Source organism: Phasianus colchicus, chromosome 8 (assembly GCF_987193195.1).
Source record: "Phasianus colchicus chromosome 8, bPhaCol1.hap1.1, whole genome shotgun sequence".
NCBI classification, from domain to species: domain Eukaryota; kingdom Metazoa; phylum Chordata; class Aves; order Galliformes; family Phasianidae; genus Phasianus; species Phasianus colchicus.
In genome coordinates, this window is record NC_143443.1 from 3,997,737 (window position 1) to 4,022,852 (window position 25,116).

Here is a 25,116-nt window from a genome sequence, read left to right on the forward strand (position 1 = left end):
CCATTTCTTCTTGCCTTCCAAAAGGGTGCTCACAGTGAGTAACAGTTACCTTTTGACTTGTAGGAAAAAAGGTTTTTTATCCTGTGGTATTCAGCCTCTATAATCCTGCTATTGTCTATGCTAACCAAGATATACCACCCCCTGTGGAACAACAGTTGGTAAGTAGCATGATTTATTCTGAATGGGATCAATTGTGCTTTGTATTAAAACAGAATTAAATGGAACTTAATGGTCTGTTTGGAATATCTTGTAACTTTGAGCAGAGTATATATCAACGTTGTTCTCCATTATGGGCAAAGCATTTGGGAAGATAAGCTTATCAAACTGTACAAAACTCATTCTTAAATGAGCTTGGAGTTCTATTTAAATCTTAAATGTATAATTAATCAAGTGAAGTTGGTAGCTCTTGACCTGCTTCTTATTATAGGATTTGAAAGTCAATACTTCAGGGGACGGGAGCATAACATGGCAACAACTTTGCTCCTGTGCTCCAGCAAATAGTTTAACTGAAAGGAGGAAATACTGCTTTGTAAGCTTCTCTTGCTTCTGAACTGCAGTGTCAGGAAGTGTGCCATGTAACTCCAGGTAGGAAAGGTGTCAGTGGCAGCTCTTCAGCTATATGAAGCTGCATTCACTACAAATAGTTTCTTTTCTGTTGTTACCCAATTCTACCAGGATCATTGGATTGTTACACCACTAATTTCATCTTGCTTTTGGCATGAGAAACACTATTTCTATGGAACTTTTAATGTAAATAATACACAAATAAATGTCACAAATAATCAGTAGAATAGGTTTAAGAATAATGTGCACAAGTGTTGTGTGTTGGAATCTTTGTTGCCTATCAGTGGAATGGCTGTAGAAAATGTCCGTGGTTAAACTATTTAAAGAGGATACACAAGAGGAAATGGGGAGTTAGCAGTTGGGACTTGTGAGGTTAAAAAAAGATTTGAAGAGGGAAAGTGAAGAGCAACACAGCTTTAGTGAACATAATTAGTCTTCCTCAGTCTTCTGAGAAGGTAAGAGTTATCTGGAAGCCTTCAGAAAATAGAAGGGAAGCTTTTGGCCTCAGGTAGTCACAGCTGAAAGTGCATTTCTTGCTTGAAAGCTGTTTTATTTGCTTATTCCAATCCAAAACTTTTTGGTAACTGAATTCAGTAACCTTAGTTATCTTACCTGAAGGGGTAAATCTAGCATTAGAAACTGAATAGTAATTGCAGTCCCAGGAACAGATGACTTGTCTATGGGCTATAAAAAATTTACTGCTTGGTCTGACTAGGTGTGTAGGAAACAGGTGTGTTAACACTGAGAAGCACAAGTGACAACTGCAAAAGAATAAGTGCTTGGAATTGGGTGGGAAGAGCTTAAGTAATGAGAAAAGCCACATGCTCAATATGTGCTAAGACAGAATTACTACAAGCATGATATGCTGCATCCTGCACCAAGCAGACAATCAGAAGAATTTAAGGTTCTGCTAAACCAGGTGTAGTGTCTGTCCTTTGGTGTATGTTGCATTTCAGAAAGCTGTTGTGTTAAACTTGTAGGTACACAAGAAGGATTCTGGTTTCTGGCGAGACTTTGGCTTTGGGATGACTTGCCAATACCGGACAGACTTCCTAACTGTCGGTAAGAAAAAATGGGGGGGAGGTGTTCAAAAGCTGATTCTCTGTTCTTATCTGACTGCAGGAAATTAACGCGATCTTTGCCAAATCCGACATTCTGATCTGCTGGCTATCAAGTTAGACAGAAATCAGATGTTTCTAGATTTTCTGTTCCATCTGACTTGTGTGCTAGAAACTACGATATTTGTTATTATCGTGTATCACTCAAGCCTCACACTTTATTGAGACTGCTTGTCTGTCTCAATCAACATCACAGTCTAAGAAACACATCTCAAGTTAACCTATAGCAGAAAAATATTGCAATTGTTTCTTCTAAGTAAGCTTGATTAGTTAAATATTTTCAAGACTTTCCAAATGTGCTTTGGCACCCTCTTGTGGCACTCTATTAAAACTGCGAACAGCCTGATGATTACATTTGGAAGGCTCTTGATAATCTGCTAGGAGGCATAATGATATAGACCTATTGGCTGTCTGATGATTTGCATGCAGGCTAATTTCCAATAACAGGCACGCTGTGTATAAGTTAAATGAAGACTGGATGATTTTAGATGACTTGTATGCAAGTGTGAGCTGTTTTCACTGTGGTTTTGGAAAGGCAAGAGAAATGTTAAAATGGTGGAGTAGATTGCTTTTCTTGTGACCTGTGGAGTAATTGCTGGCTTTTTTAGAGAGGGCTTTTGCAGTAGTGCATGACTGCCTCAATTTCCAGCTGCTGAAATCCATTATGATTGCTAAAAATAACGAAAAAAAGCATGTAGGAAAATGATGCTGGACGATTTTCTGCAGCTGTCACATGGGTGTCATGGTTAATGTGATTTGGGTGCTCTCTTGTAAGGGACTCTCTGAAGCCAGCAGTGCATGATCTATGTCCTGGGCAGTGCCACCACAAAGATGTTACGTGTTTGAAGCTTTCCATTCTCAATTTGGCATGCTTTGGCACGGAGTGGTTATAGTTAATGGCTCCAGAATGTCTGGCATGTCATATAAGATAGCGTGGTATGTGAGGAGTGTTGCTCTTTTTACCTTGGGAACAACTTGTGTGCGAAAATAACGTTTTCTGATACTGTTTTATAGGGGGTTTTGACTTGGAAGTGAAAGGTTGGGGCGGTGAGGATGTTCACCTTTACAGAAAGTACTTGCATGGTGACCTTATTGTGATCAGGACGCCGGTCCCTGGTCTCTTTCACCTCTGGCATGAGAAACATTGTGCGGATGAACTCACTCCAGAGCAGTATCGCATGTGTATCCAGTCCAAAGCCATGAACGAAGCTTCTCACTCGCACCTCGGGATGCTGGTCTTCAGGGAGGAGATTGAGACTCACCTCCGTAAGCAGGCTTACAGGACTAACAGCGAAGCAGTGGGTTAAATGGAGCCCTGTGACAGGGTGAAACCGATGACTTTGAATCTGCAATGAACCAGCATCGTTTTACGGCCTTAATTCAGCTTAAAAATGCAGTGCCTCTCTTTTTCAGTGAAGAAGAGTTTAAGGGTTTTTGGTTCTTGTATTTGTTTTCTGAGCAATTGTTTGACTGATACTATTTCCCGCGTATCTTGCAAATTCAAGCACCTCAAATAAGAAATTGGAAAGCATATGTAGTTCAAAGAAAGCATCTTCAGTGTCGACTGGAGAAATCCGTGGAACGTACGACTCAACGCTTCTCCACGTGGTACTTTTTGGTTCTTACATTTGTGTTATTTTAAGAATTAAATTAAATCTTTTGTGTTATCTGAGTATTTTCAGTCTGTATGGCTCACTGCGCTGTGTCTTTGGAAGGATATTATACTTAAACTCCATTGTAGAAGTGAGAGGTGTGAAAAGGAATCTCACTAAAAAAGATAGGCAGCGTATGCTAATTGGTATGCTAACTGTTCCACTTGTTGATTTGACAGCAATACCGGTATACTGCATTTGCTGTATTAACCAATGTTCACACTGTTGAACACAAAGTAATCCACGTGAAAGCATGTGGAAACGCAAGCCTTTTCAAGTGAAATTCTGGTGTTTAGTGGAATTTCACACTGCTGAAGACACCACCACCTTATCTTGATGATGGATCGAAGAAGTTGGGAATGCTCCAGTCATGCGTTTCTTGGCTCTGGTCTTTTCCCACAGTAGTTACTACGTCATAAAATCACTTTGGTTAACCAAGCTATGCTATGAAATGTGTATTTGAAAGATTTTTTTGCTCCGTTACTTATTCAACAGCCTTGCTTCCTCATCTCAGCCTTTAAGCTGAGGAACCATCGTTTCATTGCCATGTATATTTATTAGAGACCTATTTGCAGTTATGCCAATATTATCCCTTTCTTTCTCTTTGCTCTGACACGTTTTCAGAAGGCAGTCATGTACTCTCAAGCTATTTCTCCGACTGGAAAAGCAAGTGCCATTTCACAGGATACTTCCCATTCTGCTGATTATCCCACATAGCCTTATTCTTTTTCAATTGAAGGTGAGGGAGGGGTTTTTTTTCTCTTCAGTTTGGTGTTTTTTTGGAGGGAATGGAAGGGGTCAAGCATGCATGAACAGAATTATGCCTCATGAGTGTCTTGTACAATGGCGCTACTACTTTACTACTTCCCCTTCAGGTATTCTGGGATGTATAAGCAGTTTAAACGCAGGGAGGTCACTTTTCTCCATGTTGTCTTATATGCTACCATATGGCATGCCTCATTTTTCAATACATTTGTTTTCAAAATTAGTGCTGAGAATGCTAATTCGGTGGTTAAACCATTTGCTTGGTCTCCACTGAGTTGAGAAATTAAGTGAAAACCCTTCTCAAGCCAGTTATTTAAGTTCTGTTAATGAATTTAATGGAATTCATTTTGCTTTAAGAATTCTGAAAGCAATTAAAGATCTAAATGGATTACTTGTCTGAATAGCAGATGCTGTGCAAATAGTTCCGGGCACTGATCCTTTTATATGTACATAACATTTGCCTTCATGTAACTTATTGTGGAGAACAGTGTACTGTATTGTACTTAGAGTGGAGAGAACGCATTGCAAGGCTTCTTGCAGTTGATATTCTCTGTATAATAAATGGAATATCTGCATTTTAGAAACGGTTTTAAGCTGTTTATTTGAAATAAGGTGTTTTGTGATATCTTACCAGGTAGATGATGCACCAAATTCAAGTAATACTATGTTCAAAGAGCTCATTCTTGCATCTCAAGTGAGTATCTATCCAGACAAGGTATGAAACATAAATTTCAAGTAGAAGCTGTTGTATTTCAGGGTAATCTGGTGGTGGGTCCTAACGATAAGATAGCAGGAAAGGATCAAGTATTTAGATGTCAGTTTTAGGAAGATGTACATGGGAACTTCTGTTGAGACTCTGGCCCTTAAAACTGTGGCTGCTACTGCTGTCCTAGCCCTACTGGCACAAGAGTAAGCATCAAAAATGCCTCTCACGTGGCACGCACTGGCATGAATACTGAGGTTGTATGGAGGTGTTAAGCATTGCTGCTGATCAGCAACGACTCTACGATTGGCATCCAGCTGAGTTTTCATATTTTGCCCACTGCAGAGCGTTGATAGCCAGATCTGAGTGATTGTACTTCATCTAAATGGCTGAAATGGGAAAGGAAGAACTATTAGTAATGGCTTATGGCAGAGCTGGATGTAGACACAAGTAGTCCAAATGACTGAGGATTTGTGAACTTGCAGGAGACCTTTCAGGCCTGCGCTTTTTCTTGTCTCTTTGACATCATGACTTCTGCTCCGTGCAGTAACTGTTGGTGTGAAAACATGATATATAGTGTATTAGCTCACAAAGGGCACTTTTGGGCTTAGTTACAAAAGCCAGAGATACTAGGATGGGATGTGTGCTGTGTCAAGTCACTGTAAGGTACTTAGGGTACAACGGTAGCAGAGGGAATAATTTTCAGCATGGAATCTTCTCAGGTTCTTTTTGCTACTGGGTGGTACTGGATTTGGTACACACATCTCATAGTCTGCTAACGCCTGCTCTTCTGCAAGGTGATGATGTTATTGCTCACAGTGTAGAGCATGGATGGCAGGAATGATTTATTTCAGTGGTGTTTGACAGTTCATAGTGTCGCTTATTAATAACTATGACAGCAGAAATGAAATCAGTTATTTAAATTAAAAGCTCATAAGAATTAAAATTCCCTCTCCCAGGGAGGGAGTTGTTAATAATCATGTGCACCTCACGTTCCCTAATGATTTATCACTTGCTATTTTTTTCTTTATTAGTGGAATTAGATTAAAAATTATGAATTAATTACCCTGGCCTTCCAGCTTTTCATTAAAGCTTCAAGTTGGTCTTTATTTTCTTCTCAAGAATTTTTGAATTTTGCTGTTGGGCTTGAACAGGGCCTTGATTTACGATAAACAAAACAATTCAAGTTAAGATGGTGCCTTATTGAATCAATGGCTATTCTTTTCAAAATACAGTGCAGTGGTTTTCTGTAAGCAAGGGTTTCACTGAAGAGAATTAATTAATTGAGTATTGCACAGATGGTTTTATTTTAACAGGGATTCTCAAGAAGAGGACAAGATGGTTTTTTTCCTATCCCTAGTATACCAAAACAGAAAGAGAAAAGGTTAAGACCTAGAAGTTGCAGGGAGCCTGATTCTGTTCACTGTGTTGCTGCAGAAGCATCAGAAAGTCATAATGCTGCTTCCCTGGGTCTGCTCTCCTGCTTTTAACAATTCTTCATGAGTTCTTCCCTTGAAGCCTGCTGACTACACATTCTTGGGAAGGGGTTTGGACAGAGGCCATTTCAGGGCTCAGATACCACAGTGCACCATCGTCCCAAACTAATAGGTCAAGCATCTGCTGTCTGGCTGTGGATGATAGTGATATGTGAGTTACACACCTGTGTAACAAAGAGTGAACTCACTGCCCAATATCAGGCAAGTATATGTGCAAATCTGGAGAGCAACTCCTTAGTAACATAAATAATTGTGGTATAAATATGCTGAAGCTTTGGATGACTTAGTACTGGATCACTCAGTGTTGCATTACGTTACCCTCTGTTTTTTTTTCCTTCACGAGGTTTTTGTTTTTTGTTTTCCTTCTATCCCTACTTATTGCCTTTCTTGTTGACCCATTCCATTTATTTCCCTTTTTATGCAGCTCCTGTAATTTTTTTTGCCTCTCTGCCACAAGGATGATGGCTTTTCATCAGCTCCTATCTCAGCTCTTGAGAAACACAGGAGCCACTGGGAGTTGGAGCCACTGAGCTACTCTGAGGAAGAACAGTGATGAGCACTAGGAAAAGCCTAATGTTGGGATTCTGGGAGCACACAGGAATTCCAAGAGTGTACAGAAACTACTTTCTGATATTTACTGCCTTTGAGATAGGGCTTTAGTCCACTGATTTTTTTCAAAGTATTGCTGTATTTGTCATGGTATTCACAGTGATATACATTAAACTATTTCGATATCTGGTTCACAACAAGGAGCAGAAGTTGAAGACAATTACCTTTACCTGGTGTTTGCACAGCATTGGTTCCGTTCTGCAAGGAAACAAGAAGTGGTCGAATATCCCTTCATTATGAGGTGATCTCCAGGTTGTGTTCACTGAGCTGGCTGCTTTCTGCACCCACCAGCCTGTGATACAAGTGCATGTGTTTACATTCAGCTTGCAGCTGAGAGAGATTGGTTCTTTCTCAATAAAACTTGTGACTTTTCAAAGGTGTTTCTTAACCTCATCCAAGAAAGGGAGGAAATAAACCACATTTCAAAGTCTCTCTACACATTGCTCTAGGCATAAATTTGGTTAAAAGGCTGGAAAACGTTAGCTAAGGGTTTAGCCTCAGCCTCCTGACTCTTACAACAAGACTTAAGAGAAGATGTTACACAGTGTTTAGCAGTTCCATTTTGAGCCTGTGAAGGGTAGTAGCTGTGGTGCTGCAGGGGCATTTTCATCCCTTTGTTCAGCCATGCCCCAGCTCTGCTCACCTCCACATCCTCTCCCTCAGGATGTAGCTGTGAGTAGGCTGTGCTGGTAGCAAGGCAGGATGTGCCTGTTAGGAGCATTGCAGTACTACCAGGTTAGGCTTAGCTGCCTTTTCTGGCTATAAATGCCATCTGCTGTTAGCCTGGGCCTGGCATTGGCTCATGGCTGTAGACTGAGTCTGCTGCATATGATGTGGATGAGGTATGATATTGAGTGGGGTGACTTAATGGTGCTGGCCTGCAATTCTCATTTTATCTATTGATGAGAAGCTGCTGGCTGTACTGCTATTTCCTCAGCCTGCTCTGGGGGAACCTTGTTTTGGGCAACCTTTGCTTTAAGAGTGAAGGTAAACCTCAGGTGGGCTTCTTTCTACAGAGCAAGCTGAGTACCTAGATTATCATAGTTATCATAGCCTCGGTGTAGGTAATGAGGTCACATTACCATTAGCCCAATGCACAAAAGCAGAAACCCTTCAGCAGACAGGGCTGAGTGCCTCAGGCAGTGCTGCAGGGAGCCTGAGGAGCAAATCAGAACAAGTGGGGCTGATCCCATTTGTCACAAGCACAGGGAAGCCATGGTGCGTGGTTTGGTGCCAGCCCTGTGCCCTTGCAGGTGCTGTTTATGTGACACACTGGTTCCCATTTCTAAGCTGCACGTGTGGAAAGCCAGCTGTGTTTTCCTGGAGGAGTCATTGTGTTTTAGTATCAGAGCTGTAAATATAGTAACATTTGTTTAAATACGAACGTGCTTCATAGAAATGAGAAGTAATGTGTGTTGGCTTTTTCAACCGTTGCATGTGATATGCATTAATTGTCATATTTCTGAAAAACTAACATCTCTGGAAGGAAGGGGATGTGTTCTTGATTGGGGATGTTCAATTGAGATTAGTATGGGATGCAGTTTCATGTTAGATGCTGTACAAAATGAAGCCAGGCGTTGCTTCTCAGTTCAGGCCTTGCTTCATGCTGGTATATTGCATTTATGAATGAAGTAGCCTTTTCCATAATTAGATTGGTAGATTAGAAAAAAAGAACTAGAAAATAGCTGCTTGAAAACCCTGCCATGAGGGGTGGTCCTTACCACAGCTGTGGTGATTGCTTTAACGATGGCAGCTGTGCTTAATTAGGGCTGTGTGCAATAACTGCCTGATCTCAGTAGGATTCTGAAGCTGGTAGAGGAGGCCTCTTTTGGACATTGTGGTGTATGTCTTGTATTCAAGTAAGGTAAATCTTTGCTTTTTTTACTGGGCTGGGTTGCTCTGAGGTTGCAGTTAAGGATGGGAATGGTCTTGGTTAGAGTAGGGAGACTGGTGTGCTTCTGTGGAGGATTTGTGCTGGGTTTGGAGAACAGCGACTGTAGCTGAGATCTGTAGGGTGTTAGTGCAAAGCAAACCGTACTTCTGAAATGAAAACTGAGTGTTAAATAGATTTTGAATTCCACGTTTCAGTCTGATTGCATAGGATTGCCTTAGCACACAGCCCTGTTTGGGAGCGTGGCTGTGTTCTGTGGTAAATAAAGCATGTTTGTGTTCACTTGGAAGAAAATGCTTAACTTGGAGTTTTCAGTGACCTGGTTGGCTTGTCCCCATCTTCATTATAGGCTTCGTGGAAAAGGATCATTTTCTCCCAGTTGAAGGGATAACTTGAAGGAAAAAAATAAAATCACGGGGGTTACTTTGTGCTCAGGTAAATTCTGGAGAGGAGGTCAGGAAAAGATTGAGCCTGGGTTACTCAGTGCATGTGGGCAGCACCTGCCCTTGCCAGGCAGTTATCAGGAACAGCTGTGTGCTGTTGTGGCCTATGAACCTTTGGAGTTCCTGTCCTATTTGTTTGGTTTGGTTGTTTTTCTGGTTGTTTTCTAAATCTCTTTGAAGTAAGCTTCCTGGCTGCTGAGCTCTTTTAAAGTTCTCTGTGGATGCTGTGGAATTTCTGAGAAGGGAAGTGAGAAATACAGGGAGAAGTTTGAGTTATGGATTGTTATTACTGTTTTGTATTATTGATTTGCTTGAATTTTATGCCTAAAAAGGATTTTAGGAGAGATTTCTCAAACTGGTATTAATTATTTAGCACTGAGTACAAAAGGCTCCAGGCATGTGTAGTTCAATATCTTCAGTATTTTGAGTGCTGCAAATGTTAAAAGGCTTCCATCAAATACATACAACTGCAGGCAGGCAGAAGAGATAAAGGAATGAATGCATTTGCAGTAGACAAGTTGCCAGAGCTCAATTTCCAGTAATCTGGGTTTCAACTGCAGTCTGTTTATCTTCCCTAACGTAAGTCCTATGCTGATGGGTTGGTGGGCTGCTTCTCTTGTTGGTTTGGTTGTTGTTTCCATGTGAGAGAAATTGCCTTGACTCATTTGGATTGGTTATAGTGCTGGTTCCCTTGTATTCTTTGTTTGGGGGTATTAGCAATAATACCTCATTTGAATTGAATATAAGTAGGGATGTTGTTTAAATATTAAAAGGAAACTTTCAGTGTTGGATGATGATGGAAAGCAACTCTTTCCTATTTAATATACCCTGGGTTCAGGAGAGGCCTCAGGATGTTCACGTATCAGATGCTATCAACTACTTTGATGTCTGTCAGTATTGATTTTCAGATGAATTAAAGCAAGTATCTTGTTAGGTAAAATTAAAAGTACCATGTTACCTGCAAAATTACCTCCTTTACATCCTGCTTTATTGGCTTGGGTTTGTGTTTTTTTTTCCTTGTAGTTACTATCGATAGTTTCAAGTAACTGCATATTGGAATCAATGAATACTGCTTTCTACACTCAAAGTGCCCTTTGTTATTTGTTAGAAGCCTAATGCCACAAGCTGTGTATCCTACTGGGTCGAAAGCAGTATCTTTACTGGCTTGTTATTCTGAATTTCATGTTGCATTTTCTGCTGGTTTGAATTTCTTTTTGATCGTATCTGAGGGGAAGGCAGGACACATCTCAGGCTGCGTCAGCACTCCCTGCATGGCACGTGCCTTGATCATACTTCCTTATGAAAACATGCTATAACCTTAAAGGTGTTTTGCAGCTGCTGATTGCATCCATTTTCTGCACAAAAGCTGAAAGTGGTGTCAGGGAGCCTTAAAAATGGTGGCGTGAGAAATTTCAGGACTATTTAAATCCTGTTGCGTTCCAAGCTACGTGCTGGAGATAACTATGCTTCAAATGCACTGCCAAACTGATCCAGCAAGTACCTGTTTCATGCTCACCTTGGAGTATACCTGTGTGTGCAGTGCCAGGAGATGATGCTGTTGGGGGAGCATTGGAATAAGGGATGTGTTCTGCAGGGTCATTGAGCATCTGTTGGAGGCTGATGTGCTGAGATTTCAAACGTGCCCGGTTATTATCTCTGCCTTTCCAAGGACAGGCATTGAAGGGAAAACTTGGAAGCAGCAGCTGTTAATACTTGCATGCTCACTGGTCTGGGAATTTCCTCTATAATTCTACTAGTTTAGGATAAGTATTTATGCCTTTTTAATTCTCTCATAGTCCACTTGGGCTTATATGATGGCTGCAGAGAGCTGTAAGGCAAAAACATTTTCCATACATTGTTTTCAGGCTTTTCCAATTAGCTGGGAGGTTGGCCTCAGTAAATTTAATTACATGACAGAATGGAAAAGATCTGTTTCTTACTGTCATCAGAAGAATTATGTTTTATGTCCCCATATGTGTTCAAGTGTCTGCTATCAGCTGAGTTCTGCTGCCTGTGAATTATTTGGTGAAAGAAAGCTGTTTTTTTTTGTTTGTTTGTTTGGTTTTGAACTATTGACTTGATAAATGAAGTTGCTGCTATTATCACTAGAAACATCTTACTGGCAATCAGTTGCTGCTTATTGTGGTTGTGTTGTTCTCTAATGGAAGTAAAGCACTTGGAAAGCTAATTTATTGTTTCCTCCTATGCCTGTGTAAATAGCTAACTTATCCCTAACTTATCCCTATGATATCCCAAAAAACTTTACAGAAAGGGTTGTTAAGCACTGGGATAGGCTCCCCAGGGAGGTGGTTGAGTCACCGTCCCTGGATGTGTTTAAAAACCATTTGATGTGGTGCTCAGGGATGTAGTTTAGCTGAGGTTTGTTAGAGTTGTATGGTCAAGTTGGGGTTGGACTAGATGATCTTTAAAATCTTTTTCAACCTGAGCAGTTCTATGACTGGATGGGAAGTAGCTGGAAATGAGTTTTTGGGGCTGTAATAAGTGTATTAATTAAGAGTGTGAACTGCTCATCAGGAATCCTGTCTGCTCGATCCTCTGAATGTTGGTAAACATTATCTTTTGTAATTAGCCACGATGATGGAAAGTAGTGCTGTTCTACTCTGTGAGTCTGTTGTGGATGGCTGGTTACCAAAACAATTTCCCCAGGGTTTTTTAAACAGATGAAGAATGCCTAGGTGATCTCCAGAGCCCCTTCAATTGTTAAGTCAAGCATTTTTTTTAAGGCTTATATCCCTGGCATAGGAGGTGGTGTGGTAGGACTGGGTGAAGCATTAGGAAACTGGATTTGCCTTGCAGCTTGGGGCTTAATAAGTCAGGATTCATACTGAAGTTAAAAAAAAAAATAAAAAATAGTACTTTGCAATGATGTTATATTCCACAGTTAGTTCACCATGCTCACCCACTCGTTTGTGGTTTGGTTGGTTTGCAAGTGGAAAAACAGCCACAGAAAAAGTTGGGTCTGGTTGAAGCAACTCTTTTTTATTAATGCAAGCACATCCAGTCAAACACAGAATATCCTGCTTTATGGTACAGCTTTATATTTAGCATTTCAGCTCAGAATAGCAAAACACAGTATTTAAGGAATGTATCAAACTGAGGGAAGAAAAAGAAAAAGGAACCAATGTGGATACTGCATTGATTTCAAGTATATACTAGGACTGATTGACCAGTGAAGTGCACATTCATGTGAAAGCTTTTCTTTAATACATTTACAGGAAGTGTTCTAAAATTGCGTTTCAAATATATATTTTTTTTCTTAAATTTTAAGCATCCTTTTTAAATCTCAATTACATAAACAAAGCTGATATACAATCCCTTTTATAGTGTCCAACAACGTTACTAGCTAGAACATCTCTGAAAGTGCAAAACACTGTAATAATACAGTATAAATATTCTTACTCTAGTCCAGGACTGAAGGTCAGTGCTTCAGCACAGGAAAAATAGCAGCAGATCATAAGAATTATCCCTTCTCCTTTTCTGGGCTGTTCCTGGCAACAGTTGTTCTACTTTTTCCTGCTTCTTCAAGGTGTAACTTGTTGATTTCAATGCTATGGGAATAGCAAAATGTTGATTTCTCTTTCCTATTACCCCGACTCACTGTTGTAATCTTTAAGTATTTAGCAGGGGGCAGGAGGGAGAACAGGGAGAGAGGGGGAAGGCTCTTGAATATTTCACTGTACTGCAGGGCCAACACAGCAGCAAACATTCTCTGTTAAGTGTGTGCTGATGCTACGTGAAACAGTGGCACTGCTCAAGGCTGTAGGCACTCAGCCACAAGAGGCAAATGGACTGGAATAAACCTGACCCTCGTTCCAGCAAGTCTTGTCCCTGCTTCAACACAGAATTCTGATAGGATGCTACTCAAAATCGACCATTTTTAACTGAAGCGGTGCAGAGATGCTCTGTGATGATCAATGAGAGAAGGCTGTAACCGCAGCACTTGAAAGGGCTTGTGAAGCAAGAGAAATTCTAATAGGACAGCCCAGCTCAGTCATTGTTTAAGAATACCTGGCCCTCATGCCTTAAGAGAACGGTTACTGGAAAGGATAGTAGATATTCACAGGTAATAATTCATAAAGCCAAGTAGTTTTCAATCTGACCCTATTTTCATTTTTTTGTCTTAACTTGACATTTGGGGAGAAAGAAAAAAAAAATGTTGAAATGTGTAACATTTTTTTCTGAAATGAATTGCTTAGTCTTAAGCTTCTCATGCTCATTTGGAAAGATAAATAGGTATAAACTCAGGGTGAAAAGGAGAAGTTGGACATGATGGGCATTACTTCTAACTATCAATGAGTTTATAGATCATCTCTAACCTTGACCTAGATCCAAAGGCTTCATTAGTTCCTTATATTGTTTTCCTATAGATTTCAGTGGGTCCTGCCCTAGGCTGTCATGGCTTGCAAAACACTAGAACGAGTTGATGATGTAAGTCTGTCTTTGCTTTGGTCTTAAAGTCCAGACTAGCATTTTCAAAGGAACCAAGGGGTTTAAATGCCCAAGTCAGTAGAGATGAGCTCTTGACCTTCTTTGGCAATTTGAGCCTTAGTTGGACATCTGAGTTAACTTCCCTCTCCTTTATTTGTGCATGATTATTTTTTTTTTTTTCTGTAAACTGTTGGCAGAAATACATATTGAACCTGTTTTGCAGAGATAATCTAGGTTAGACATCATTCTCTTTAAGAAAAAAAAAAAAAAGAAAAAATTAAAAAAAATCCCTGATTCTTGAAAAGGAAAACACAAACTATTCTGACAATCAGAATTCGAAGGATAGTTCCCAGAAGATGTGTGCAAAGTCACACATGCACACACATACGCACACACAGACGCACAACCCTCAGTAGTTACCCCATCTTCTCTTTAAATTGTGTAACAAAAATACGTTTGCTGCACCATCAATGTCACAGGCAGGTATACTCTACCTCACGTGTCATATTCTTCATTTTTATTTAAAAAGTACGTTGTGGCTGGTTTCGAGACATCCAGATTTTTATTTTCCTTGCTTCCAATCCAGCGTAATAGAAGGTACACTACACAATGTCAGTACCTTGTAAGGCACTATTTTCTGATGTAGGAGAGGAACAGGCTTACTGCAGATGTCTAAGGCCTTGACTCTACAAACACTCGTACGTACGATCGCTCTCGCCGACTGGAATGAAACCACAGGTAGACACACAGAGTGTTGTGTAGGCTATTGGTCCAATGGAGTATTTAACACCGGCTCTAGCTGAGATGTGTGTTTGAACTGTTGTTTGTTTTGGTGGAAGTAATAAAAAATAAAAATTTGGATGCTGATAGAATAAGATCTCCCCGGGGATCCCACCTCCCATGATACGCTTCATCTCTGAGAACAGGGCCCTGCCCTTTTTTTTTTTTTCTTAAATAAAAAAAACAAAACCCTTCACTTAAGTGCCTTAAGGTTGACATGTGAAATATTTACCACGTTTTGTTTCATAAAAGGTACTGTATATACAAAACAGACCTCAACCAGTGAGGTCATCTTAACTCAGTCCAAGTCTTTCAGGTTGTAAAAACACATTCATTCTGTGTGCTTCGAAGTCTGCAGATCAGATCCAAAAATCTCAGGCCCTGTTAAGCAGAGTAGTCCTAGAGAAAGAAGTAGTAAAAGAGAAAAGCTTTGTATTGTGACTGTCTTGATAGTTTTGGTAAAGGTTGGCAATGGACCGATCTCTCTTCCATAACTGGAAGCCTTTCTTCAAAGGCTGCTTAATGGGGAGGATAGTGATAGGACAAGGGGGAATGGTTTTTAACTAAGACAGGGGAGATTTAGGTTAGATATTAGGAGGAAGTTTTTCACCCAGAGGGTGGTGAGGCACTGGAACAGGTTGCCCAAGGAGGCTGTGGATGCCCCATCCCTGCAGGCATTCAAGGCCAGGCTGGATGTGGCTCTGGGCAGCCTGGGCTGCTGGTTGGTGACCCTGCACATAGCAGGGGGTTGGAACTGGATGAGCATTGTGGTCCTTTTCAACCCAGGCCAATCTATGATTATATGAAAGGGTTGATTTTTTCAACTATTATACGTTAGCCTACCTCTCTAAGTTCCAAAATAATACTGACTTAAAATAAAGGTATAACCCTTGTAGCCTTCAGAATGTGCTCAGGCGAGTAACATACATTGCCCTCTCATCTTCAACTATTGCTAGCAGTACAATAGAGACTCAAATACAGACTCTAGGGCTACGTTTGATAGCCTAAACTGAGCACGTTCTTTCATGATGTCAAGCAGTGCTCTTGGAGCCTGAGTTGACTGGACAAGTTTTATCAGAATCCTATAGAAATTTTTATTGGATTTGGATTTTGAAAGAAATAAATATATTTAGGCCAAAATGGAGCTATTTACTGGATGGATATGCAAGCAGGAGGGAAGAAGCTGATTCTTTTGTACCTGTTTTTTCATGTTCTCAGGCTGCAGATACAGCTGAGTTGAATATGCAAAAGTGCTTATGAAGAGTTAACAAGCATGTGTAGGTCTGCAGAAATCTCATGCTGAGGAAGCTTCTCACCTGAGTGTTTTCCAGCTGTCTTTTTCCATGTGGTTTTCTGGACCTTCACTTTCAAAAGATGCAATAAACAGAGCTGGGAAATAAGAAGAGAACAACTGGATTATTTAAATGAAACCAATATAATATAATTCACAGAAGAGTTGTAACTTAAGACTTTACCAGTGAGGTTTTCTCTTATCACTCTTATCAGAAGCCAATGTGGAGCTGGTAATACATGCTTATGAAATATTCTTCTTGCATGCCAACGGTTTGCTCTCTACTTCAAGTAGGAAGACTACATAATGGGCTATATAATGTTCAGTAAGGGTTTTTACCTTCTTCACTGTAAATGGGTGCGGTGAGCAGATAACTCTGGATCTTCTTGTCCTTTTCAAAAGGACACTCGACCTGCTTCCATGTCAGGAAATCATGAATCTGTCTCGAAATTTCCCAGAATTTCTGCATGAGGTAATTTAAAGAGCTTTACAATCACTTTTCCTTCAAATATTATTCCTCTCTCTAACTTCAGAGCCTCTGTCTCATCTGATTCACGCTTCTGCTCTTTCTATTCTTATTCCACCTCTTTCCTTGCTATTCTTTCATATTAGATTTTTAGCAGCTCTGGGTTAAGAATAAATTTCTCTGTACTGTGACCTTCTCCAAGCTTTCACAGTTTGGGGCTCTGATTGTATTCCAGGAGCGCAGTTGGGGAGTGATAAATGTTTACTGTTCCAAACAATTTTCTTGTTTGCCTTTGCATTTTTTATTTAATTTTAAAGCTTGCATGAGCGTAACCTTCCTTGAAGAGATCTCCTTTCTCAGTTGGCTAAGATAAGATTACTTATGTTCAGTTTTCACTTGAATAACTTTTTAACATTTGGGTTTTGGCTTCAAAATTCTTATTTCCCTCCCCATCTTCATCTATTAGTTCTTTCGTTACGAATATTATTTCATCCCTTTTGTATTCATGCATTTCATGGTTTGCAGTGTGCTTGGCTCATTTTACCTAAAACTAACAGAAGCTGATCTCTTTTTTTACTCTGTTTTAAAACCCGACCTCTTAACTGAAGGCAATTAAATGCCAGCAGTCCTGTGGATTCTCTCCTGCATAAGCAGTTGCGCGTGGTTCTGCTGGATACAGAATGCAAACATAGCAACTGCAATCACTGGGCTTTTACAGAAACTTGGTCTTGAGACCTTAATATCACTTCCCCTGGATGATGGTATCATTTAGTCTAGTTGATAGCAATGCTGGGATGACTTAAACATCTGACACTTGAGAACTGTAATGCAAAACGTTTGCCTAAGCGTTATAGACCTCACAAAAGCAAAGCCTACCTTGAAGTTTATCTGCCCATTGGGTAAGCGGTTTGTGTGTATTTTGTGCAGGAAGTAGATATCTTTAATAAACAGGTTGAAAACTGGGATGACTATTTTCTCTCGGTTGCTGTTGGCGGTCTGAGATCGCTGTGCTGCTCCTTGCAGGGCCGTGCGGTAATTGCAGAAGTTGCTGGATGGATCCATGTGATGCTGTTTTTAGAGGGGAAACGCAGTCATGTCACAAAAATGACTTAAATATTATTAAAAAAAAAACCAACAACCTTGATCTTATCGGAGTACATGCTGTATGATTTCACTGGGTACCATTTTAAGCTTCTAAGTTAGAGTACCTTATGTTGTAATCAGGTCTGGATTCAAAAGTTTTATGTTTCCTAATTCCTGTCTTGTTTGAAAGGAGGGTTGCACAACAGCTTTGCTTTTTGCTTTCATTCCATTGCTAACGCGAAGATGAAAGGAAATAATAAATGATTTCTGGGGGCAATTATTTCAACTTGCTGTCATCAATCTAATAGTTGCAATTAAGTTTAGTTTTGATTCAGATTCAGGCCGCTAGATGGAGTACTCTAATCAGTTTTATGGGATGCAAAAAAGCATTTACCTGCATGAAAAATGTAAGGTACTTCAGTGCTTTGGGGGTAAAGATATGACAGGTAGCCTACAGAAAACTTACATAAGCTCTTTTTTTGCAGTTAAGCAAGAGTTTTGGAATTCAGGTGTTTATGTACAGGTGACCGCTGACAAAGGTGTCTCTGTGATCTCTGACTTGATTTCATCCAGACCTTCACTGTGAAATTACTATCTGACTGATTTCTAAATCAAGTCTGAACTTTATACATACCTCCAACACGTCGAATTTGGCAGTTTTGACCTTGGACCAAGTTTTCTTTAGCCGTGCCACAGGACTCAAGTTCATGCCAGCTTTGAAAAGAGACAAAACAAACAACTGAGTTGCAGGAACGTAGGGTTAATACATACTTCTATGGCAGCACCTTGCTTATACTTTGCAAGGCAGTTCAGCTTGACAAACAGAAGATGTAGGTGACTCCCTACCACCACACACAAGCATTCCTCTGTCACTGATGCATACTGTGCCTGTAGAAGGGCTGGCGTGGTCAGCCAGCTTAAGGCAAGTATAAGTGTGGTTTTGCCAGTTGGGTTGCATAATGAAATGCCTTTTGTCACCTGTGTTCAGGTTACTTACAGATAATAGCCATCATTGAGTTGAAGTTTCCAATGTTGAAGCACTCTCTTGCCACATCGATGAAAAATTCCACCATTCTTGTACGCTGTTTTTTCTTTACAACCTGGAAAAATGATGATCTGTTAAGAGGGAAGGGGTAGTCTGAATTTTGGTTAGCGTTTTCTGTTGAAGGATTATTACAAGCTGATTGAAGAGAGGCTTCAAGGCTTTATCTAGTTAAGCAATCTGAGTATGTAGGCCTGGGGATATTTTATTAAGATTTTTTTTTAATAAAATAGTATGTGAGGCTGATACCATTTATTTGCCCAGTTGTGGAAGAGTGTAATTCAGTTCAGTGTCTTGGTGAGCTTGTATGAACAAACTGGACACCTCTCAACTGCTTCCTGTTTCTGGGCAAGGGGCACAACATCAAGCTGTTATGAGAATATATGCCAAAACACTTAAACCTAAGGAGACAGCAGCAGACAGACTTAAGAACAGGGTGTGTAGCCTGGATGTGAAGAGGAATAATGGCCACATCTTGATATTCCTTTCCCCTTAATTTCTGTATAGATGCATATCTTAGAAATTCATGTATGCATTTGAAAATACTTACAAAAAAACTCTAAACTTTCACCTCAAACTCAATGCAACTTCCATCTTGCTACAAGACTGTTACTATGGGAGCTACCCAAAATTGGAAAACACTTGCAAAGCCAAATATAGCTTTGAACTCTTAATCTTCTGCTCTTAAACAAAAGCGTGTGAATGATTTAATGCTTGAATGATGCAATTCTCTTTAATTAGATTGCTTCTGTTTAAATCTCTAATAGACCACTACCTACCACTTGTGCTTAAGGACAGGATTATTTTTCGATCTTATCTTCTGCTTGTACCTACCCTGCAAATCTCAGTGGCCACCAGCATGCTAAGACAGTTGAACCAGTTGTCGTAGGCCTCCAAATTGTAGGTTTTGGTAACATCACCTCGGCACTGTAAGAGAAAAGACCATGTATTTATTAATCATTATTGTGATGAAGTTGGTATACTAAGGGATAGGCTTCCTTCTTGTTCAAAGTCTTATTGGATCGTGTTTAAGGCATGAGCTTAAAGAAGGTTAGAAAATGGAAACCCTTCATGCACAAAGGATGCTGGAATCCTGATCAGTCTTTATTTCTGTTTCTCCCTGTACCCCTTCCTGTACCTTGTGATTATCCAGGGAGTCCATGTGGCTGACAATCTGCATCAGATCCTCTGGGTAGATGTTGCTCACCCGTTCCTGAGTCAGAAAGATTAGAGATTGTCATTGTACAGGCAGCCAGAGTTCAGTGCACCAATAAGACTTAAGTTATTAGGCAGTTTTATAACTTCTGTCTTCTTTAAGCTTTCTTTACTCCTAAATACCAAGTGTTTATATGGGAGTTACCTAGATGTTCTCATTCATCGCTTGGTATTTAATTTAATGAACTCGTTTCATAGGCTTTCACTGAACCCTGTAGCGAAATACAGTGAGTACATAAATACTCAATAAATGGAAAACAAAATAATTCATGCAAACTGATGTCTCACCAGTTCAATATGGGTTAGCTGTTGTGCCAAGATCAGAGGGTCACAGCACACGCTCAGGATGTCCTTTTGAGTAGACTGTGGCTTGGTTTTGAGGATGGTGCCCTTGTCGGTAGCAGGTTGCCGGAATTTCTCTTTTATTTCCTGGTACTGGCTCCGTGCAGAGAGAGCCAGCAGGAGATTCTGTGTCATCTGGCTAATGATCTTTTTCACCGTGCCATTTTCCTGTGAGAAAACCAGAAACAACTTCTTATATTATATAACTTACGCTTAAGTTTATATGCTTAAGGGGCAAATAAACAGGCGGGGACTGACTGTTCATGAGGGTGGATAGGGAATAGGACAAGGGGGAATGGTTTTAAACTGAGCCAGGAGAGGTTTAGGTTGGATATTAGGAGGAAGATTTTCACCCAGAGGGTGGTGAGGCACTGGAACAGGTTGCCTAAGGAGGTTGTGGATGCCCCATCCCTGCAGGCATTCAAGGCCAGGCTGGATGTGGCTCTGGGCAGCCTGGTCTGCTGGTTGGCAACCTGCACATAGCAGGGGGTGGGAACTAGATGGTCATTGTGGTCCTTTTCAACCCAGGCCATTCTAGGATTTAAGTGATGAAAAGCCTTCCCATTCTGATCAGACCCCCTGATGATCAAGTCTACTTAGCTTATGTAGAATCCAGGGAATGCATATCATGTCCAGAAATATAGCCCTAAAATATCCCCAGTGAGGATATGAACAATTAAACCCTCCGCAGATCTAGGCAGGAGCACAAAATCTATGTTCTTGGATAATTTAAAATGCTCTGTGCAAGTTTTATGTCCTTATGGATCCAATCCTTACATTGGTAAGGCAAAAAATATATAATCCACCCAGTCAGGTTTTGTTTTGTTTGATAACTAAAACAAGTAAATTATTTTTGCAACGGACTCTTTGTGTCTTACAGACGTTTCCTTCTGAGGTTAACCCCAAGGAGCTAACCTTGATTGCATTTATACTCCTCTGTCCCTCCTGTTGCCACTTCAAATGTCTTGAGTTCTCTAACCTTGCACTCTCTGTTGTTGGAAAAACTAATTCTTAACGGTCCTTTTCCTTTCCATTACGCTATTGTTCTCCTGCTTTTGTGCAAGTTATTTCTCTTGAAATTAGCCACCAGTTCAGATCCTAGCTTACAATATGCTGTATTGGTTTCTGCCAGTCAACTGGATGCACTAGAAAGAGCTGCAATGACTGCGATGGTCCAGAAAGCCACTAATGTGCAGTGATAACGGAAATGATGTAGCAGATGTGAGAGAAGATGACTACCAAATACTTGTATATTGCATGCTATAATTAAGCAATAATAGTGTCAGAATGTTGCTTTACAAGGCAATAATCCAACTCCCAAGTGGAATAAAATGAAAAGCTGGAAGCAGCGTAGCTCATCTTGATGAGCAACTGGATTACCACTAAACAGCAGCTGGCTGGAGCCATTTTGCATATTGTGCTACAAGTGCTTAGAAATGCCGAGGGAACGTGGTAGGGGGACTAAAAGAGAGCTAATTCTGCTCTCCACTGTACTGAGCTTTCTGTTGAAATCACTTGACCTCAGCTGCTGTGCCTGACTTGCCGTGCCTCTATCAGGAGGAAAACTTTCTGGCTTTGGATCATAGGGAATCAAATGTGAGGGTAGGTGAAATTCAAATACATACTGGGTGTAAACGTATGAAGAAACTGCAGTGATGTTAAAAACTATGGGTTACCTAAGCTACTGGGAATTCATTGTGTCTTAACATTTAGACAAAAGCTCTTAAAGAGTTTTGGCTGTTTTTTTCTCTTCCTGATCTTACCCTAAATTTTCTTATAACTTTGGAAAACAAAGCTGAAAGTTTCAGCTGGTCTGAGCAGGCGTGACCTGGAGTTTAGTTTCCAGTGTCAATGTGTTGAAAATAACTCATCCACGTCTGTGTTCCAACAGTCCTGTGCCTAACATACACAGCCTTGTATTACGAGGACGAGCGTGACTGCTGTGTGTCAGTTCTTGTTTTGTTCTGCTGTCATCCATGTGAGAATAGTGCTTTACAGGGATTTGGAAAAGCTTTAATATAGTAACTTAAAAAAAATCTGAATCATTACCATAATTCTTTGCTGAAGCACAGTATGGGAAATTTCTTAGAACAGGAAAGAGGCAGCAAATATTGAGAGCTGGTTTTTTTTTTTGGTCAGTATCACATTGTGTCTCCTAGAAGACAGAAGGGCATAGCTCTTTCCTGATGACTTGTAGCTTTGTTAAGGAGATAAATAATATGATGCTGTAATTAATGGACATCATCCCAGAAGCTTCAGACAGCTGAGTGCTGAGCCATTCTGAGGTGTTTTCTCCTGAGTGAGAATTTAATCATACATACAACTTGAGAGGAAAGGGGAAGAGAGGGAAATGTCACAACGTTTTTCTCGTTTAAAATAGTGAACAAACAAAATACCAAGATATACATGCTCAACAATCACTGTTTTGCCAAGTTCCCTCTCACAGTTGTATCTCTGCCAAGGTGCACATCTCTGTCCTGTTTACAGAGGGAATAGAAGGCATAATATAATCCTATCTGCTTTTCTCTTCTTACTCAGGCAGTGACATTTAGCAGCAGCCAGGTAAACAATTTTGCTGATGCAACACAACTGACATATTTCCTTTTGACAACCTGGTAACGCCTGTCACTGCCCTATCACTGATTCACACAGTGCTGAAAAACCTGTTGCTCTTCATTTTCTCCGTGCTTGAATCAACAAAAACAGCTTACGATACAATTGTCTTCCCATTTCCTGCTAATTGCTCTCAAGAGTATCTTGAAGTTTTGGGCTTCAAAAGAAGGAGAAACTTCTGCAAAGTAACCCTTCGTGTTCACACAAACACATTGCAGGTGATTCCCTTGCCCTCCTTGGGAGTTCTAGGGTGTTTTTGCTTTTCCTCCCCCTACTCAGACCTGGTAGGATTGGTGACTTGCTGGCTAGCAGAGCTCAAAGAACATCCTTTGTGAAAATACTGTGCATGGCACACCAGAAGTCCCTCATAAACGTCTTTTTCAGCTGGAGGACACTAACTTATCTCAGGTAGTGAGGAAGAGGTTGCTTGGAAAAGCTTTGGATGCCCCATCCCTGGAGGTGTTCAATGCCAGGCTGGATGGGGCTCTGGGCACCCTGATCCATGCCTGCCCATGGCAGAGGGTTGGAACTACATGATCTTTAAGGTCTTTTCCAACCATTTTCCAACCAAAGCTATTCTATGCTTCTACAAACTACTTGATGTTTTTGTGGGACCTGCGGAGCAGTAGCAAAGCACAAAAGATGGCATGTAGTGCAGCATGCAAGTTAACTACATCGTGCCATTAGCGTCGCTGTTCTTTCCTTTCTCCTCCTGCATCATTTTTCATATCGTTGTGAGTTCTGTCTCTTATGCTTGGTGATTATACATAGTTCCTGCTAATGGACCATTAACTTCATTACTCAGCCCCTGACCTGTAGCTACAGGGCAGCCTAGCAGCTGCTGCTGTAGTCCGTTTAGAAAACCCTGTGCGTAGGACCAACAGTTTGTGATGTGATGAACTACGTGTAAAGGCTGACACAAATACTGTTTTCCAACTTAAGGTTTTTACTCCTGCCCCTTCACCCCTACCTCATCACACTGTGTGATCCTGTGAGCGATCTCCTTCAACTCCTTCATGGATTTTTCATCTTGGAAATCGTAGGGGAAAGTTTCAGTCCATTCCTTCAGGAGCTGGATGATTTTGGCAGCGAAGGACTTCAGCTTTGCCTGGAAAGAAACACTGAGTTAATTACTGACCATAGACCTTCCTGACAGCAGATCCTGATGAAGACTTGCATAAATCTAGACGCACTTGAAAATACCTTGCGCTTGTAGCAAATGAAAGGGAGAAAAAAGAACACGTTGAACTTGAACCGTACTCCTCAACAATATGTATTAGTCCTGTTTCAGGATAGCTTGGTCATGTCTCTTAACAAGTGCTTTGAAGATATCTTCAAGGTTAATTGTATGAAGCCAAGGAGATGACAGGATAGTTTAAGCGTCTTATTTGATTAAAGCCAATGGGACTTGAGTTTGATTTCTGCCATCTGGGGCAGCAGTACCTTCGTGTTTCATTTCAAGTGCATGCCTAATGCAGCATGTACCAGGTATAGCTTGTGAGAGAGGTTCATAAAGACACTTCTGTTCTACAGAATTTAGCAGACCCTCCATATGGATCTGTATATCGAAACAGTAGGAAAGGCGTGTCTGTGTTCTCTCCACGACATCCAAATAAAAATGGACTTTGAAAATCAGTATTGGCCGTTACTCAAAAATATATCAATGACAGAACAGGGAAGGACAGCCACTTATTAAGTTCTTCTGTTACTTGTGAATATTCTAAAGCTTTTCATCAGTTAGACCTGAATTGGATGCCAGTTCTGTGAGCAGCACAGATTTATTGAGGCTGCTCTCTGCAGCTGAAGGGGTGCTCTTGCAAAACTGGGGGAGCTAGAAGACTTAACAGATAAAAAGAATCAAAACTTAATTCAAGGTATATTTATTTTCCACCCAGCTTGTGATGCACTGAGAGGAAAATGAGGAAGCTTTCATTGTTTACCTCTCCTTGCGTAAACTGATGCTCCATTACACAGCAGTTCCTTCTCCTTATCTGCCATATATTTTCCTTGTTGCGTTCCTCGTCAGCAACTTAGGGGTTACAGAAGGTGATTTTGCCATGTGTGTGTTGCTACAAGAACTCGCTTTCTAAGACCAATAGTTGATGTTTTACAAGAGCTGATGGAGCTTCCTGACCAAAAACATCATCTGATCATATAATGATCAGATCTGAAAGTTTGGTTTCTGCTAATGCTGCTGCTCTGGGACCCAACTTCAACATCTTTCCAGGCAGAGTCTGAACTCTGTATTATAGCTGTCAGTCCACTAAACTCCCATTGTCATCTGCCTTGAGGAACATACAGGTTGTGCTTGCTCACTAGAGGATGTGTGGAGCCTGTAATTGTTAAGAGAATGAATAATTCTGTTGTGATATAAGATAACTAATTAGCCAGCCAGCGTGCTTCCGTTCCATCAGAGCTAACAGAGGAGGTACATGCTTACTGCACTGACCATCAAAAGCTGCTTCAAAATTCCTCTTGGTGGTATTATTATTGTTTATTATCTTTTGGAATTGAATATGGAAGGATGGGGGAACAAAGATCCCAAAATGCTCTGGCTGTGATGTGAGCAGCTCTGTGTGAATACTGACTTATTA

At 40.6% G+C, this 25,116-nt stretch overlaps 2 protein-coding genes across 8 annotated transcripts in view; one reads left to right on the forward strand and one right to left on the reverse strand.

The window, feature by feature from the left end:
* Window positions 1–4,683, forward strand: part of CSGALNACT2 (chondroitin sulfate N-acetylgalactosaminyltransferase 2) — a 30,474-nt gene extending 25,791 nt beyond the window's left edge. For all 3 annotated transcript variants that reach the window (XM_031602499.2, XM_090144741.1, XM_090144742.1), the window contains 3 exons: window positions 64–158; window positions 1,545–1,626; window positions 2,697–4,683. In XM_031602499.2, the coding sequence (XP_031458359.2) occupies window positions 64–158; window positions 1,545–1,626; window positions 2,697–2,989 (470 nt within the window). In that variant the 3' untranslated portion in view covers window positions 2,990–4,683. The remainder of the gene's footprint in view (window positions 1–63; window positions 159–1,544; window positions 1,627–2,696) is intronic.
* Window positions 4,684–12,215: 7,532 nt separating this feature from the next.
* The window catches only part of RASGEF1A (RasGEF domain family member 1A), a 150,007-nt gene continuing 137,106 nt past the window's right edge, over window positions 12,216–25,116 (reverse strand). For all 5 annotated transcript variants that reach the window (XM_090144744.1, XM_031602498.2, XM_031602497.2 and 2 more), the window contains 10 exons: window positions 23,493–23,630; window positions 19,856–20,077; window positions 19,491–19,565; window positions 19,187–19,279; window positions 18,308–18,410; window positions 17,945–18,024; window positions 17,104–17,295; window positions 16,101–16,224; window positions 15,787–15,859; window positions 12,216–14,869 (listed from right to left, as the gene is read on the reverse strand). In XM_090144744.1, the coding sequence (XP_090000870.1) occupies window positions 14,845–14,869; window positions 15,787–15,859; window positions 16,101–16,224; window positions 17,104–17,295; window positions 17,945–18,024; window positions 18,308–18,410; window positions 19,187–19,279; window positions 19,491–19,565; window positions 19,856–20,077; window positions 23,493–23,630 (1,125 nt within the window). In that variant the 3' untranslated portion in view covers window positions 12,216–14,844. The remainder of the gene's footprint in view (window positions 14,870–15,786; window positions 15,860–16,100; window positions 16,225–17,103; window positions 17,296–17,944; window positions 18,025–18,307; window positions 18,411–19,186; window positions 19,280–19,490; window positions 19,566–19,855; window positions 20,078–23,492; window positions 23,631–25,116) is intronic.